Source organism: Triticum aestivum, chromosome 4D (genome assembly GCF_018294505.1).
Source record: "Triticum aestivum cultivar Chinese Spring chromosome 4D, IWGSC CS RefSeq v2.1, whole genome shotgun sequence".
Lineage (NCBI taxonomy): Eukaryota > Viridiplantae > Streptophyta > Magnoliopsida > Poales > Poaceae > Triticum > Triticum aestivum.
The window spans coordinates 490,580,012-490,599,605 of NC_057805.1; the positions used below are offsets into that span (position 1 = coordinate 490,580,012).

A 19,594-nucleotide genomic window follows, 5' to 3' on the forward strand; every position below is an offset into this window, starting at 1 on the left:
TGAGGGGTGTGTTGTGCTGAGCCCCAAGCAGAACTATGCTATGTTTCTTCTTGTTACTTTAACTCTTCAGTACGTACATACTAGTATTTCTTACATTTCATCTTTTAGTTGGTATAGTACTACCACTCGTTTCTTCACATTATATACGTACAATATATATGGCCAACATCATATAGCCAGCAGTTTAGTTGTCATCGAATTTCAGGGTGCTTAGTTTTGTCAAAGAATTCCAGGATGCTTAGAGGGTGCTTGGATCCAAGGGACTTATTTTAGTCTGACTAAAAATAGTCTCTTTAAGAGGCTAAAGTTCCAAGCACCCCTGACTAAAGAGGGGCTAAAACTAGTCTTGAGACTAAAATTTTTTAGTCAGGGGTACCCCTACTAAAATGTGGATTAGTCCTCTCTCTACTCATTTAACTCCTCTCCTTTAACATAGGCGAGTTCTGGATTGGAGGGTTTGGAGGATAATAAATGCTCATTAACTTGATTTTAGCCTTTTTAGTATTTGGATCCAAGCATGGGTGAGGCTAGCATGTTTTAGCCACACTACTTTTAGTCATGGGACTAAAACGTATCCAAGCACCCCCTTAGTTTTATTTGAGGGGTGGGTTGTGCTGGACACCATTATTGTGACTAGCCTTTTTAATAGTATTATATGCATAATTTGGCGACGAGCGCTCTCTATATGTACCACCTTTTTTTTTATTTCAAGTTTTGCTCCATGGCGCAATCCATCGATACTACTGTTGTACAAAAGTATACATTTTTTAAAAGGCTAGAGGGCGGGGCAGTCTAGCTTGGTCGGTTTCACGAGAGGCGAGGGCCTTTGTGATTTGACGGCTCATTACTGCTGGAAGGCGGGGCCTTGTGATTTGACTGCTCGTATAAATGCACCGACGACCTGATCGAGGAGGAGCAAAGAACCGTGCGGTATACTCAAGTTTTCCACTGGAGTAGTACTGCGACGGAGGAGCACGAAACACGGCAGCCCAGTGCCATATGGCGATAAAAATGATCTAATTTGCTAGTCATCTCATTGTTAGCATTGTTCTATTCATTCCCTAAAAAAACCATTGTTCTATTCATGCCTCGCAGAGAACGTGACACGTGCGGCGAAACACCCGAAGCAAAATGTAGAAGTGCATGCTCTAGCCAATGCAACCAAAAGACCGATCTGATGGAAGAGACTAGGTAGCACATTATACGTCAACACCCCCCCTCATGTGTGGCTCCCTCAGGCCTAAACGTGGACCGAAAGTGGGCTGCAATTTAATTGCGCCAGCCAGGTCTTGAACTCAAGACCTCTTGGCTCCGATACCATGTAGAAGTGCATGCTCTAACCAATGCAACCAAAAGATCGATCTGATGGAAGATACTAGGCAGCACATTATACGTCAACACAAAAGATGAAACACAGGAGCAAAAGAAGAAGGAAGATTATCACTCCAAATGATCTAATTCGCCGCGGAGTCGTAACTGCTTCTTCATCGCCTCCACGGCCTCCATCTCCTTGCGCGTCTCCTCCACCATCTTCTTCATTCTGTCCATGACGCGGGATTTCTCGACGCGAGCCTTCATCATCTGTTCCACGACCGCATTACGTACCTTGATAGCAGTCGGGTGCTTGATGTGGAGCTTCGCCAACTCCTCCTTCTATTCCATGACGAGGGCCTGCAGCATCTTCATCGAGGAACTACTATTCTCATGCAGCTTCTTCCAGCCGGCGTTCTTCTCCTTCAACAGGTCGATCTCGTGGCAGAGCGTCGCCTTGTCCTCCTGAAGTCGCAAGATTTCGCCGGTCGCCTTCTTCTCCGAGGCAATGCTCTTCTTCAGCAGCATCACCAAGCCGGTGGTCAACTCCCCCTGTTGATTGAGCTCAGCGGGCATGTCGTCGAGGCTCTCCTTCAGCAACTCCATCAAGCCTTGGATGAACTCCTTCTACTTACTGAGCTGATCGGGCATGCCGTCGAGGGATAACGACTCCAGCTCCGCTGGCTCGGCATGTTCGCCTCCGTGGCTAGGGCGCTCCTGGGAGCCATCGGCTGCCCGTGAGAGATCTTTCGAGGTCTCTGCGTGGCAGCGAGCCCTCTCTTTTTTTCCGCAGCCTTGGTTGCCGCTCCCTTGTTACGAGTAGTTCTCGACCTAGAGCTCTGCTCACGGCCATGGCAATGACGGACGAAGAAGAAGCACTTATGAGGAGGAAAGGTAGAGTAATTTTCGGTTAGGTAGTTCCCCTTTTTATAACCTAAGTACTAGCACTAGTACTAATACCTGCATAGTGGGAACACGTTCAGGTTTGGTACGTACTAGTAGGTGTGAGCAGGCTTTCGAATGTGATGGGAACAAGGTAAAGATTAATTGATGGTTTTGGTTTCGAGGCCCGAAACGGCTCCCGATGAGTTTAGCGGAACATAAATTTCAAGTACTACACTGCTCAAATGCGTAAATATTATGTTACTGTCAAAAATTGGCACAAAATACGAAGGAGACCAATGGAAGTACTACTAGCAACCCACGATTTAACTACTCGCATGCGCGCAGTGGAGTAATAATGTCTTTCTTCCGCCCTCACGTCCACTCAATTTGCATGCGTTGTATTAATTGACCATCAATGAAGTGAACGACTTTACACGCGTCAAATTATCACATGGGGTGGATCTTGGTACAAAATTGCGTCCGCCCGTGTACCCGCGTGTGCGTGCGAGGGAATGAGTGCGTGCGTGGCATGCGTGCACATCTTCGCTTCGTGCATGTACCACCAGTATGGCTCAGGGAGGACGAGTACATTCTTCTGGAACCAGCAGCACGTCACTGTGATCAATCCACGCAAGGAGGTCGCGACAACGCCTCCACATGTGCCACGTGGCTTCATGAACTGTAAGAGAGACACTGTGTAGCGTGCCATTAGTATTCTAATTTACGTGTTTTGCACATACTCGAAGTACTAGTAAGGTACACGTGCATTGCACGCATCAGATTTTGCAGCCAAATTATGAATAAATACCACACTATAGCATGTAAGCTCTGAGTCATATATGCCTGATGTAGCCCTTCGTTTAATTCTTATAGTTCATCTCATTCAAAATCAATTAGTTTTTATAAAAAAGTTAAGAACGTGGGAATAGGAAAAACATGGGATTATAGTGGAATATCGTCTTGAATCCTACAGGATTATACGAGTGTTTGATTGTGCATAGAAAAAACGCAGAATTCTTTCAAAGAGGTTTGAGTGGATGGGATGTTTCCTATGAAATCTAGTGCAAATGAATCATATAGAAAATTTCCTATGGTTTACAATCCTACGAATCAAACAACCAAGATAGGAAAAATTCCTAATGATTAGAATCCTCCAAAATTCCTTCGAGAATCCTTTGAATCAAAGAAGCCCTTAATCTATTTTATGATTCATGGAATTGTGCGTTGTAAAGCATAAAGTAAAAACAAATAATGGCAATTCAACTAGAAAAAAAGTTTGGGCAGTTATGATACGGAAGATTCTAAAACAAAAGAGAACCACTGTTGTTTTGAGGTTTGTGCATTATGGTTAAGTTCAACCATGGAGTCTGCTAGATTGTACATGTGGCAAAATCCGGTGGGGGGCTAGAAGATGGTGCGAGGGGCCGATGAGACTATGAAGGAATGCACAAGTGCGAGATCGATATTTAGAGAGAGGGGGCGAACACGTGCGCTGTTGCGCGCAGTGGCGGAGCCATGAAAAATAAATGAGCTAGGGGGCCAAGCATTGCTAATCCTTTACGTGGAGGGTCAATTCATGAACTTAAGCCATTTTTAGCAGCAATTGTCTAATGATCACATTCATATTAGCCTCGATATATAGTGATGTTAGGGGGGAGGGGGCAGGGCCCTTACTGCCCCCTGTCTTCCCATTGTGCACGCGTCTGAGAGATGAAGCGAAAGGCATGGATGATGAGAGGGGGACGTTGGATATATAATTAATGTGGGTGTATTAGCTATATATGTTAATCCTATATAGAGAGGTATAGATTGATCGATGTGGATATGGGAAAGAGGGTGAGACCTCACTGGATATATCGATTGATCGGTTTGTGTGGAAAACTATGAAAGACCTAGCTATATACACACATACATAGAGGAACATCGATCGTTGCGCATGCACGCGTGAGAGATAAAGAATGCCCGATATGATGGAGAGGGGGATGTGTGTGGGTGTGTGCCTTCATGGGAGACCGACCTGAAGAAAAAGATTGCATGCGTGCGATGGATAATGCCGACTGGTAGTGTGTGTGCATGCATGCACGAGAGAAAGTTAGTGGTACAATTATAAAGAGAAGACTACTGTGTGGGTGTAAAAGAATAGGTGAGGTCATAATCAATGTAAAGTTGAATTCAAATATTTGAATAAGAGATCCTGATATTTGAAACCCATGCATGCATGAATATAACGGAGATCTGTGCGGTGTGGTTTGGAAACGAGCATGTTGTAATGTATACACATTGAACAAGGTCAGACTGATTTGAATTTGAGATACCAATGGCAGACATCATTTGGCCACGTCGCATTCGTGCATGGACACACTATTCTAATTGGAGATGATGGGCGGCTTTCGCATCACATATCTATATCTATACCCCTATATATATTATATTTTATATTATTTTTTATTGTGTGCGGGTAACTTTTACTTTGAAAGATGGTCGTTGGATGAGGTGAATCCGATGGTCCAAAGATGGCAAATTTGAGCACTACTGGCCGTTGGATATCATCTAGATTCCACCAGATTTCGCCACATGTATAATCTAGAAGACTCCATGGTTGAACTTAAGCATAATGCACAAACATCAAAACACAAGCACTTCTTATTTGTTCTAGAATCTTCCATATCAGAATTGCCCAAATGTTTTTCTACATGATTTGCCATTATTTGTTTTTACTTTATGTCTTACGACACACAATTCCATGAATCTTAAAATAGATCAGCTTTCTTATAAAAACTAGATGATTTTGAATGAAATGAACTATAAGAATTAAACGAACATCTACATCATGCATATATGACTCAAAGCTTGCATGCTATAATGTGGTATTTATTCATAATTTGGTTGCCAAATCTCATGCGTGCAATGCACGTGTACCTTACTCTAGTCTAAATGGTGTTTGTGTGTGTGTTGTGCGTGTTGATGTGCAAATTGTCTTTTTTTGGGTACACGTTAAGCTTGTTCTTCCGAAATTTCAAGCCGCGCCTTGTTATGCCGAAAATTCAAGCTAGTGTCTCTGTCTATCGTGCTGCGAAACTCCCGCCTCTTCAACCCACGCCTTGTTAGCCCGAAATATTTAAGATATATCTTTGTCTCGTTGTGCTCCGACAACTCCCTCCATCTCAACCCGCGCCTTGCTATTCCGAAATTACAACGCGCGTGAAAACTCCCACCTCCTGTGAAATCCCGACACACGAAATGCCCGTGGTACCCTTGAACCGAAAGAACCGCCTCAAATCGGTGGGGGTACTTTCGTAACTTACCCCACATTTCGGACAAGCGCGTCTCTAAGCCATGGTTCCCCACTGCCATCCCATCCGCCCACCCATTCGTACACCGAGGCCGCGAAAACCCGCGACGAAACCCCACACCCTGCTCCGTCCACCACCCAGCCGGAGCCTCTTCCCCGACGACGTCCTCCACAGCAACACCTCGATGTCCCTCATCCACCGTACCGGATGAGGATCCGTCGTCGATCTCATCGTCCCGCTGGTTCAGCCACCCCGTCCTCCACCTCCAAGGAGCTGCCCCGACGTTCCCCTCGTCTTTCGCGCCACCTCCATTCCCACACCGCCGTCTTCACCTGCACCACCGGAAAGCATCATCATCACCGTTTCCTTGGATGAAGTTGCGGCCTAATCGGGGCCACCAAAGAGATTGTACACTAATCGCCGCATTTTCTTCTTAATTCGATCTCACGGTGCTGCCGGCGCTCGGTCCCGAGCCGACACGGCGCGGCTCCATCCACGGCGGTGTCGCCGGCCACTTCCTCTACGGCGTCGCTCCCTCGGCGGCGACGTCCACATCAGTAGGAGCTGCTGCTACTTTAGCTCTCACTCGCGCTGCTGCTCTGCTCTTGCTCTCGGTCCCCTGCCTGGTCTGCTCTTGCTATTGCTATTGCTCGCGCTGCTGCTCTCGTTCTTGCTCTTGCTTGCAATGCTGCTCCGATTTAGCTACATTTCAGTCGACTGAATCGACTTTTGGGTCAGTCGATTTTCAGGGGGTGGGGGGCTCACCGGGGTGAAGGAAGAACCAGCCGCAGAGGGAGGGGGGCTCGCTGGAGAGGTACCCCACTATCTATTTTAGGGTTCAGGATGGGGGCGGTGGTCGCCGGCGGTGGCGGGGCGTTGGCGTGGGGATCACCGGAGAAAAAGCTCGGCACGGGGGGGCCTAGAGGGATGGCCGGTGCGGCGGCGGATCGGCGGTGGGGAGTGTTTTCGGGGCGGCGCACCGCCAGCCGCGGGCGGCGGGGGGCTGCTGTTTGGCCGGTGGTGGCTGGCGGCTCAGGGGGGTGGAGGTTGAAGATGAACCGCAGGCCCTTGATTTCGTATCCAACGGCTGCAAAATCGACTGACCAGAGATGAAAAAGTCAGTCGACCGACGTGTAGCCTCACCTTGCTAGTGCGTTCAGTTTCGACAACAAAATTCAGTTTCGACAGTTAAGTTCAGTTTCGACAGTTAAGTTCAGTTTCGACAGTTAAATTCAGTTTCGACAGTTAAGTTCAGAGATGAGCGGCTGATGTATTTTACATCTAGCACTTTGTGGTTATGTATTTTACGTCATGTATTGGAGATGTTATTAGAATTCCACTCAGGTTAACGTTGTTCGTTGTCTCTCTTGTCCTGCTTCAGCCTCGGCGTCGTACAACTCACCGGAGTTGCTCCAACGACGAAACCCTCCATCACAGCGGAGCAGTACCTCGGGCTCCATCTCCAGACGCCTAAGATCTTCTTCCCCTCCTCCGACAGCCAAGTCAGCCGGAGCATCCTCACCGGCCAACCCAATCACGCTGAGATCGACATGGCTTCGCCAAAGAGGTTGTACACTTGTTGCATCTCTTTTTTACTCTACATGTTATATATATTGTCCACTGAGCACTCGTAGTAACGGGAAATACGATTATTTTATCCTACTATATGACAAGCAGTGAGGTACCAGGCAACTTAGCTATCCGTGATGGACTCTCTTGAACGCCATCATTATTTATCTCTGCGCGTTTGAGCTGTGCATTTGTCGATGGGCCTGGGAGTTGAGCTAGTATGGCAGTGGCCTGGGTCCAAAGTAATAGAAGTAGCACAAAAACATTTTTTTAGTGTAGGATTTTCCTTGCTCAAGCCTGCCTACTAGAATCGCCAGTGCTTGAAAGGAAAAGTGAATGAAAAACATCGGAATTGGAAAGTTTCCTATGGTACTACTTTTCATGAATTTGGTGCAAAGGAATGGAGCAAAGGAAAACTATAGGATTTGTTCCTTTAGTGTCTCCTTGAAAGAAAAACCGTAGGAATTCTAATTTCCACTTCTCCTCCTTTTCATATTCCTATTCATCAAGCACAAGACTAAGAGATAGTAGCATAATAGCATTATAACCGTACATTTTCTTGTGGTTTGACTTAATCTCACCATGCTTTTTGCATCCTGTGATATTCCAATTAATGTGAATCAAACACCCAGATTGGCAGAAATCCTGTGTTTTTAAATTCTCTGTTTTGCACATGCATTCCTATACTATTCCTGTCTATTTCCTATCCCTGCATTGTTAGAATGCTCAAATTCAAACAAGCCCTTACTCAATTACTTCTGTTACAGATATGTGTCAAAGAAAACCTTGTGTGGTTTGTCCTGCTCCTGCGGCGCTGTGTTCCACCCCAGCTCAGCTGCTCCAACGATGGAAGGGTTCACCACAGCTGAGATCCGCTCTCCAGGCTGTCTTTCGTCACCTCAGATCTTCTTCCCCGCCGCCGGCAGCCACGACAACTGCATTACCATCATCAACTGAGCAGATGACCTGGAGGACTACACGGGTCCGCAAGAGAGGTCGCACTCTTCCGTATCTGCTTACGTTATGCGTCGCTTAATATGATGACATGCTACATTATCGTCGTGTTCACCTACTAGACTCCGATTCAGGTCCAAACTAATGCTGAAACTTGAGTTTTTAAATGGTTGTGGGGTACATATTGGGGTAGCAATCAGTACTATCTATCTACTATCTGGTTAATCTCCGGTGTCTACTATGAGTTTCATGTTGGGTGCAAACAAACATTAAAGGAGCCATTATCTGTATTTTTTAACTACAGCTATTATCTGCCTGCTATCATTGGTTTTGGGTCTATCCACAGTTTGCTACCATCACTCTGGATTTGTGCATGCACTCCTTACATAATCTCACTATGTTTTATTCCTATGCATGCCAGTTATTGTACACAATGGAACTGATCATGTAGAGCAAAAGAGACGAGCCTTGCATGGCAATAAAATTTCATGCAGATGTCGTTCCATGGTGGGCGCAAAGGCAGCCCCCCTCCACCCATTTCGGATCGTAATCAAGAGGAAGATAACTGTTCTGAGGGGGATTCAGAAGGAGAAGACCACTCCTATTTACCCCATTAGGTCTTCGCTCTAACTTGGCATGCTGATGTTGGTAATATCATGCATATGGTGCCTTGCATTGCTTACTGTATACATTAAAGATGTCATCTGCTTACTTTAGACATGCTTTGTGTCAATGCCATCTGTTTAGTTTCTTTATCGTATATGTGAATCATGCAATGCCATCTTGTCTAGCCAGGCATCATATATGTGAATTTTGCAATGCCACCCTGGTTAGCCAGTCATCTTATATGTGAATTATATCATGCCATCATTTTTTTATTACGTGTTAAATTTGTCAACAATTTTAGTACATTCAATTACTCTTCCTGTGCATCAGCCATTCGGCACGGTCATGGAAAATCTGGAGTGGAAACAAGGTCTTCAGAGCAGACAATGTTATCTGACGAAGCGCATGTCTTGCTGGTTACCGATAGATCCTTAGAGGAGGATTCAGAGACAGATGACCAGTCATATTCCCCCCCCCCCCCGAGGTGCATGCCCTAACTTGGCAGGGTTATGTTGCTCATATCGTGCGTATGGTATCTTGCATTGCTATGTCATTTGCTTAGTTTAGACATGCTTTGTGTGAATGTCACATGTTTAGTGTCTAATTACCATATATGTGAATTATGCAATGCCATCTTGTTGCAAGACATTATATATGTGAATTATGCAATGTTATCTTGTTGCAAGGCATTATGTATGTGAATTATGCAATGCCATGCTGTTTAGGCAAGCGTCATATATGTGAATTATATCATGCCGTCCTTTTTTTGTATTTCTCATTGCTTTTGTCGACAATGTTTGTATATTCAACTGCTCTTCCTGTGCATCAGCCATTTGAATTGGTGATGGAGAAATCTGGAGTGAAAACAAGGTCTTCAGAGCAGACAATGCTACCTGCTGAAGCAGATATCTTGCTGGTTACAGATAGCTCTTCAGAGGAGGATTCAGAGGCAGATGACCAGTCCTATTATCCCCCTGAGGTGTATGCTCAAACTTGGCAGGGTTATATCACTCATATAATGCATATGTTGTATTGCAATGCTTAGTTTTTACATCATATACACAATATTGAATGCCATCTCCTTAGTTGACACATCATATATGCGATTGACCTCTGCTCACTTCCTTAGTATATAAATCATATATTTGAATTATGTCATGCCATGATGTTTACATAGACAGCATGTATCTGAATTATGGCATGCCAACCCATTTTCTAAAGACATAATATAGTTATATCATCTCATCCTGTTTACATGGTCATCATATTTTAAATTATGTCATTCTATCCGTGAATTATATCATGCCATCATGTTTCCATCGACGACATGTTTGTGATTTATGGCATGCCAACCACTTTAATAGACACATCGTATAGTTATATCATGTCATCCTGTGTACATAGTCATCATATTTTGAAGTATGTCATTCTATCATGTTTAGTTAGCCATCATACATGTGAAATTGTGTCATGCTATCCTGTTTAATTAGCCATCATATATGTGAAATTATGTCCTGCTATTCTGTTTGCTTAGACAACATAAAGTGAATTATTTCATGCCCTGTTTTCTTCCCTACTATCCATTGCACCTGTCTATCTTACAATGTCTGTACATTCAATTACTTTTCTTGTTTATCAGCCATTTCAATTGGAGGGAGTGATGGCAGTATCTGTGGGAGTAAAAACACGGTCTTCAGAAAAGATCGTGCTACCTGTCGATGCAGATAGAACCACGGTTGTACTTGCCCAAGAACCAGCCCCACCACACATAACCCACACTCATGCAGATTGTACCCCTACCCAGTTGGACAGAGAACCAGCTACACCCCTTCTAACCCCAACCCCAGCAGATAGACACCCAATTCCCGTTGACACAGCACCGTCTCCACCACAGAGCACCCAAACATGAGCAGTTAGTAAGGCAACTGCAGTGCCCAAATCACGAGGACCACCACTCCGAACCCGAAGTCAACGCTTAAAGCAGAAGAAGAATTGTTCTCAGGTCAGGTTCCGTAGCTATGGTTCATACTACTTTGCTCTTACATCACTGTATTTACTGATACCAATTAATTTCAAATTTGAAGGATGCAATTGAAACTCCAATGGCGCAACAGGTATGTTTTAAACCTGTTTCTTCAACGTGTTTGGCTGTTTGCTGTTGTAACTTGCTCTATGTTGATTTCAGTTTCAATTGAATAAACAGTTATGTTCTCATGCCATGCACATTACAAGTGTTGTTATTGCTGTGTAGTTTCCCACACTTATATTCTGTCTGTGCTGCTTTGTCTTAAATAGATATGATTCGAACTGTATCTTCTTGATTTGGCAATATAAACTAGAATGATATAGACCATATAGTGACCATACTACATAGATATATGTTTGTTTCATGCTGTTATCCTGCCCACCTTACTACTGAACTGGTTTACCAAAATGAGTTTCATATACTACATTGTAAACCTGAGATGTGTTTGTTTGTTTCTCTTTTAGAACGCGGATAAAATATTGGAGAAGAGTACCTTGTTATGCAATGGTAAAGGAAGTAATGCAGATAAGGTTCAAGATAGTGAGACATCCCTGTTGGTCTCCAAGAAAGCTGATAAAAACTATATTGAAGACACTGAGACAACCCCAAAGTCCTATCTTGATGTAGTGTTCGAGTTACTGGCTACCACTGCTGGCACCAGCTCTTCGAACTCGTTGCTTGAATCAGTTCGGCTTCTTGAGTCTCAACTTCAAGTTGAAAGACATCGATCAGATGTTATGCGACAGGAAGCCGAAGGACTGAGGAAATCCCTGCAGAATTCAGATGCATACTTTCTGGTGCAACAGCAAGCGCTGGAGGACTTAAGCGCCAAACAAGAGAAAGTTAATAAGCTTGCTAAGCATCTTGCCAGCATTATGGGTACCCAGGATATTGTTTCTTGAGCTCTTCTGAAGTGGTTTCAGTTCTGGACTTGTTTTGCTGCGGCGTTTATATGCTGTTGTGTTCCCTATATTTGCACTGGTGGCGAACTTTGATGCCCAGTGGATGCAATATGTGTAATAGCCGTGATAGCCTAGTGTAAGTTGCTTGCTTATTTATTTCCTTGTTGTCTTGTTTATTTGTTTGCTTGTAGTCAGTGCAGTTCTTTTTCTGCGGCTTGCTAGTGGATGCAATAACCTATTTTTTAAAACTAGGCCACAATAACCATGGGCTAATATTTACTGTAGTGACACTGGGCCTCCTACAGGCCGTAGAAACAGTGGGCCTTCTACGGGCCGTATAAACAGTGGGCCTTCTACGGGCCGTAGAAACAGTGGGCCTTCTTCGGGCCGTAGAAACAATGGGCCTTCTACGGGCCGTATCATCAATGGGCCTTATACGGGCCGTATGATCGATTGGCCAAACATGGGCCAAACAGACCGCATTCTGGCCGTAAACGGGCTAGAGTTCGAATCGTCCGTTCATGGGCCGACCATAATGGGCCATCGTTAATAGGCCGTATTTGATGACGCTATGAAAACGGCCCAATGTATTAACGGACCACAAACGGGCCGACTGTAACCACGGCTGAATTTGGCCCACAAGCAGAAAATGACAGTAACGGGCCGTAAGTAAACGAATGCTGGAAAATATCCCAAGAATAAATGGGCTCTGAGAAGGCCGAAAGATAACATGGGCTGGAAACGGCCCAACGGAATAACGGGCTGTTAATGGGTATAAAGTGATACACTGTTCTTTACGGGCCAGTTTCACCACGGGCCGTTAATGGGTGTAAAGTGGTACACTATTCATTACGGGCCAGTTTCACCACGGGCCGTTAATAGGCCAAGAGTTACATAGGGCCTCATATGGGTCGAAAGACGTCATGGGCCATACATGGGCCAGAAGTGAAAATGGGCTGGAATCATATTGGATGGCCCAGATGACGCTACTGGGCCTAATTCGAATAGGGCGTAACGGGCCTTGGGTTAGCGGGCTGTAAATGGGCTATATGCGAACAGGCCGTTAACAGGCTTTCCATGGGCCAGCCCGCCACCTTTTGACCAAGTCAAATGGGCCGGCCTTTTCACAGGAATGGGCCTCTGTTGGGCCGTGCCACGTGTCGATGTATCATAGGCGCCTTCTGTCCAATGAGTGGATGACATCTGTCCCAGCGATGAGCCGACACGTGTTTCCTCAAGCCAATGATGATTTTACACGTGGAAAATCCCCATTGGTCGGGGTTGTTAACGGGTTATCGGATCCAAAACCCGACCCGATAGCTTAACGGCGTTCTGTTACGGTGGATGCCACGTGTCGGTCACCCTTGACGAAAGCACTTCTGTGACGCGCGATTTATCGTCATGGAAGTGGACACTTCCATGATGATAATTTTGGTAATGTCATGGAACACTTCTACGACAGCACAGGTATGACTATCTTGATTCTGTCATAAATTTGTCATGGATGTACATGCATGACAGAAAACGTGACCTACTGTGACAAACACGTATCATCACGGAAGTGTCTTTTTTTTGTAGTGCCTGACGAAGCTTCGCAAAGTCTCTGATCTTGGTTCTCGCTAGCAAACTGAACAGCCCTGTCGCACGTACCGCACGTCAACCCTGTCGTAACAGTCGCCACCTCGTGCTTCTTCCGTGCACGAGCCATGCCGTACCCTGGCCACCCGCGTCGCCGACACAATCCGTCCACAGTGTCGCGCCGCCACCCTTGTACAACACCGAGCGCATCATCTCGATGCTCTCACACTCCGATCTATCCGGCCGTCCCCCACGTCTGGTTGCCGGTTCTGATCGCGGGCCGAATCCGTCGCCTCCGCAACGTCTTCAACAGCCACTACGCCGGTCCGATCGCCACGTCAAGCCGATCCTTACCGACCGCAGCCCATCGAATGGTCCAAGCCTCCTGCCCGAAGTGTCTGATACCACCGACCGCATCTGCGATCGCCGCCATGCTCCACCTTGCACCAATTGGACGTTCCCTGGCACCCGTCGAGCATGATCCTCGTTCCTCCGAATGATCTTCCGCATAGCCTTCTCGCAACCTTGCTCATGATACCACTTGTTAGAATAAAACGCTAATGCAAGATCATAGACGACACACCGAGGCACGATATTTGTTAACGAGGTTCACCGATATGGCTACATCCCCAGGGCATGACTACGAGCGCTCCTCCCCAAGATACCGCAACACCGGCCGCCCGGGCGCCAGTACAAGCCGTCGGCTCCCCCGCATACCTGTTGCTACCAAGTCGTCATGGGTTACAACATGTGGTGCCCCTCCATATACAAGAGGCCTAGGATACAACGTGTCCGACTCCTACACGACTCGTACCTAATCCACACCAATTACAACTCATAGTCCACGTAACCCCTTGCGTACATAATATTCGACACAAATATAACAAAACCATTGCGTTAAAAGAAAGCTTGTATAAGGAATTAAGGATGAATATCAAACATGTACTGTGAATCATTTATAAAACAGAGCACCGCTCATATATAAAAAATAAAACACGAAAGCATGCACATCTAATCATTCACCAGAAGGGCAGCAGAGCAAAGCTAACATCAGAACAAAGGTGAGATACATGCATCAAACCAATTCTGCACAAATGTAATCCCAAAATTCTAGGCATATACAGGGGAAGTCCCAAAATTTGACTCATACAATTCTGGTTGTTCTACATATGAGCACTTCAAATCAATTTCTGAATAAATATCTAAACAGAAAGTTCAGAAAAACTCAGGGTAAAGTTCAGAAAAAATACTGAGTAGTTTATTGTCCTGGTGCTTGTCCCCATGGCCATAGTCCATCATCTCCGTCATTGTGGGAGAATCGATCTAAAGGTGGCCTTGGCAACAGCCCTTGTCCGAGCCACTCGTCGGCATGTGTTGCCGGCTAGGAGCAGGAGGCTGCCACGATCCGCCTCACCTGGAGCCTGCTCTTGCTTGACGGCTGGGTACGGGTAGACAACGCGGTGTGGGGAGGCCAGGAGGATGTCCTGCTGATAGGAGAGTCCTGGAGACGGCTGTGGTTGTCGCTGTATCACCGCCCCTGCGTGTCTCCCCAAAAGGGGGAGGTCGGGGCAGAGGGTCTCATGTGCTGCTCTGATTTGCCGCCGCCGCGCCTGCCCACTGCCGCCGGCTTGCACGATCGCCTTCTGTACGCCATCAACTCGGCCGCGGGGAAGAGAAAAAGTGGCGAACGCCGGGAAAGGAAACGGGGCCGGTGATGGGATTGGGAGGCCGGGAGTGATTTGAGGAACTCACGGCAGTGAGGCCTTTATATGGACGCATAAAGAGGTGAAGCGATGGCATCGATTTTGATCAGTAGATCTTTCTGGAGCATGAGTGGCAAGTCTAGAGGAGATCTGGTCAAATTAAATATATCTGCTGCACCGCTCAAAATCTGCCGACAAAAGAGATGCAATGGCATTCCAAAAAGGCTAGATCCACCTAGAAGTGCACCCAGCCATATCCCCCATTAATTGACATGGCGCACTTCGATTGGCCCATTTTTTACTGATAGAAAAAGTCAAAAAAAACAAGATAAAAGAAACCTAGCTAGGTTTATAATATATTAATAATAGATACGGGACCCAGAATTTGGCAAAAGAAAACTTCCACGAGGTGGTTGGTCGTATTGTGCCGAACTGGGCCGGGCTCGGGCCAGATCCCATTATCCCATGGTATAAAAGGGCACCAGATCATGGGAACCCTAACGAAACCTAAAATCCGGAGAAAAAAAGAGGGATGGAGAGCGGCGGCGCATTAGCGATCTCGATGCGCGACGACCGGGCTCCAATCGAGAGCGGCGGCGTGCAATTGGTCGCATCGTCGGCGGCTCAGCCTCCGCGCCGGAGCAGAGTAGCCTTGCGCGCAGACGGGGCTCCGGTCGAAGAGAAGGGGAGGACGAAGATCGGCGGCGCACCTCCGCCTCCGTGCCAGAGCAGAGTAGCCATGCCGGCAAAATCGATGAGAAGAGGAGGGCGAAGAGCGGGGGCACACACGTGGCAACATCGTCGACGGCTGCGCCTCCACGCCAGAGCAAAGCAGCTCTCTCTGGCAGCGGGGCTCCAATCAAAGAGAAGATGAGCACGAAGAGCGGCACTCTGCCTTTGCTCCGAAGCAGAGTTGCCACGTTCGGCGCTTCAATCGAAACGGCTCCGCCTTTGCCCCGAAGCAGAGTAGCCTCGGTTGCTGAATTCTCTCCAAACAAAGAGAATAGGAGGAGGACGAATAGCTGCAGCACACAAGCGGCCACTTCGCCGACGGCTGTGCCTCCGCACCAGAGCAAAGTAGCCATATGTGGTAGCGGGGCTACAATCCAAGAGAAGACGAGGTCGAAGAGCTGCAGCACACAAGCGGCCGCATCGTCCACAGCTCCGCCTTTCCACCAGAGCAGAGTACACATGTCTGTCAGCGGGGTTCCAAACAAACAGAAGAGGAGGACGAAGAGCCACAGCACACAAGCGGACGCATCGTCCATGGATCCGCCATTGCACCAGAGCAGAGTGCCCATGTCTGTCAGCGGGGTTTCAGTGGAAGAGAAGAGGAGGACAAAGAGCTTGATGCCTAAGCCTCCACGCCGGAGCAAAGTAGCCTTGACTACCAATGGCCGTCCTGTGGATGGTGTACGACGTGCCGACGTCATTGAATACTACAAGCATAGCGATGGATCCATCTACAGACAAACTGATTTCTTGTCCAAACTTTATCGTGTCCATGATACCAACGAGAGTACGTAAGCCTTACGGGAGATATCATCTTTACAGTGTTGAGGCAATTCAGCTCATGGTATTATATTATCGCTGTTATTTAGCTGGGTGCAATCTCAATATTCAAATGGCTACTGAGCATTTGCAAGAACTAGTGTCTGTTGATTCCAAGAAAAACATTTAAACGCACATGATCCTCATGTTTAAATATAATCCTCCTATTTCCCTTGTTTTATTTACTTTGCAATTTTATGCTAAAATTAGGATCCTTTTTTTAAGAGTAGGAGTTTGTCCCAGTTGTAGATTCCCATTAAAAATGATATTTTGTGTTGGCACCTAATTGCCTAGAACAATTTCATATTACCCAACTTGCTTGGTTCCTTTTTTTCTCCTCCTGCACCAGCAATTTTATACTTGATTAACTTATCTCCTCCTTCCACCGCGGCAGTTTCGTACTTAAGTTATCCTAGTGCGCACTCGAGATGTCCATCAGGAATAACATTAGGATAATTATCAAGGCCTCTAAGCCTCTATATTGGTATCCAGCAATTTCGTTCTTCATCAAGTTCTCCAAGCACGCATCAAAGATACCCATTAGAAACAACACTTTTATCTTATGGCTGTCATTTCTCAAGATAACCTTCATACAAACCTGTTGAATATCAATCCATTTATTATCTTATACTCCCTCCGGTCCTTTTTACTCCACGTATTAGATTTGTGTCAGGTCAAACTTTGCAAACTTTGACTAAATTTATATTAAAAAATATCAACATCTACTACAATACCAAATATATATACTATGAAACTACATTTCATAATGAATCTACAGATATTGATTTGGCACTATGAATGTTGATACTTTTTTCTATAAGTTGGGTCAAAGTAAAGATACTTTGACTTCGGACAAAACTTATATGCAGATTAAAAAGGAGCAGAGGGAGTACTTGTCCATATAATCTCCAAATGACAGCAGCTTCCTCGGTGTTGACACTTTGTAGTGCTAATCCTGAAACCAATGACAGACTTGTGATAGTCATCAAGGTTCACATTTGAAAACCGATCAGCCATATCTGTGCAGCTTCCAACTACGAGCCTAATGTCCAAATTATTAATTGGCTCATCCTCATCACTCGAAAAACATTATGAGTTTCAATAATATCATTCCCTCCCGACTGATTGCCTGTTGCCCATGAATTTATTATAGAAACCACATGAACTTTCTGTGCTTATAGTCTATAACTGTGCTTATCATATGATCTTTCAACCCACATTGCGATTATCGTACTACTGTATTGGTAATCTGTAAGTTCAGGCGCTATCATATTTAAGTTATGATTCTGTTTCTCTAGTTTTGGACAACACTTGATATCATGTCCATCCTATTGTTTTATTTTGTTCCTTTCTATTAGAGTTGGGGTTATGGATTTTAATCATTGATCTAACGCATGTACAATGTTCCTATTGCTGCTTGATCAGCTGAGCTGGAGCCAATGATGAGGTCGGAGCCATCAGACGGTTGCTCACTGAACTGGAGGCCCTGTGAAAGACATGCCGATTGCACCATGATGCAGATATTTTCACTGAAGCTGGCGTATCCTCCTGCTGGAGACCAAGTTAAGGTGTATGGATTCATGGCTGTCCGGGACACTCGGGACCATCTGCGTAACTACATCTTCAACCGCACCAGAGATGACCCTTTCATCGTGGAACAAGAGGACGGATTTATACAGTTGTCTGGACCCAAGAGAGGCATCTGGTGGTATGACAAGCAGCTGGTTGAGTTCGACATGAGGATCAAGAGAGGGGAAAATGAAGCGGACGATCTGCAGCTCATCGACGGCGCCGTCTGGTTCTACGACGGTTGCTCGCCGCATGCTAGAGTGCTCACGCAACGCATCGACGGTGACTATGGCTCGGTGGACATAAGCTATGCGCTCCTGCAAATGGCGATGGAGGCCACGGTGCAGATTGCTGTGTCGGAGCTGGACAGAGACATAGGCCTGCTTGTAAGGGCGTTTTACGTCAGTGATCTCTTGCACCAGGGGATGTAGCTGTTCGATGGTGTTATCCCTGCTGATGCTGCTGCTGGTGGTTCGGACAGTTATGAGCTAGATAAGTATGTGGTTGCTGCTTCCCGGCATACCAAGTTGGCTCTGCAAATGAGGATCCGTTCTTTGGATGATGATGGTGATGTTTGGAGATATTGTCTCAGCCCAGCCAGTGCGCATGGATCTGACGACTTCAGTTTCGCGCTCAGTTTCACAACCATTGATGTGAAGATCTCTTGGTCGACATTGGACTAGATCACATCTCCTATCTCTGGTCGACAAGTGACGTATATGAGATGGTGAAACTGCAGTCGAGCTTGGCACAAATAAATAGCAATTTTACTTTGGTAGATATACTGCCGGCTTGTTTATGTCAGATTATCCGCCCTGCGCTTAATTATGGGAATGTTGCTGAAATTATGCTTGTGTATCTGGAATAACGCCTTGTGTCCTTCTAAATACTTTACGCTGGATGTGCTTGTGTGGATGTTTGGAGGTTGTTTGTGGTTGCTTTGGCGGTGTTAGGACTGATTCTCATTTGAGGGTCATATTCTGAGTAGTTAATCTGTTGAAATCCAAAGACTGCATGCTTAATCAGAGAACTTTTTATTTTCTATTTTCTGAAATGGGCAAGCTATGTTCTAGAGTGTAGATTCACTCATTTTGGTTCGTATATAGTCCGTATTGTGATCTCTACAAAGACTTGCATTTAGAAACAGTGGGAGTAATCATCTTGTTTGCACTGTTAAGGCAACCCGATTAGATTAGGCTGCTTTTTTTGCCTTACAAGATCTCCAGATCCCGCAGAACACCTTAGCCGCTACAATAGCTGCCATTTTACGGGACTGGGGAGAAAAAGCGCCCCACAAAACCTGGATATATTTTGGCCCTCCCACATATGTCCAGCCCATGTTTTACCGTTTTCTTAATCTCTTGCGTGACTTGGTAGGAGGGACATTTTAGTTCGCGTCCTCCATTCTGCCGCCACGTATCGTCCTCACAGCTACCGCGCCTTCCGGTGCCGTGGGTCTGGGGCTGTGGGCAAGTAGGGGTGACCGATTTGCTATCGGCCGGGGCTGCGGGGAAGTAAGGGTGACGGATTTGCTATCGGCAGACGATGGGGAATGGGCTCTGTTGCGCGGATTTACTATCGGCCAAAGGCAATTTCTCCAGTTGTTTCCGTGCGCTTTAATTTTAGGTGACGGGTGAAATGTATCGG

The 19,594-nt window shown here is 46.0% G+C and overlaps 1 protein-coding gene across 1 annotated transcript; it reads left to right on the forward strand.

The window, feature by feature from the left end:
* Positions 1-15,310: 15,310 nt before the first annotated feature.
* LOC123098942 (uncharacterized) lies at positions 15,311-18,920 on the forward strand. Its single transcript, XM_044521027.1, has 2 exons — positions 15,311-16,346; positions 17,804-18,920. The coding sequence occupies exons 1-2, from the start codon at positions 15,698-15,700 to the stop codon at positions 18,376-18,378; spliced, it is 1,224 nt and encodes a 407-aa protein (XP_044376962.1). The 5' UTR covers positions 15,311-15,697; the 3' UTR covers positions 18,379-18,920.
* Positions 18,921-19,594: the final 674 nt, after the last annotated feature.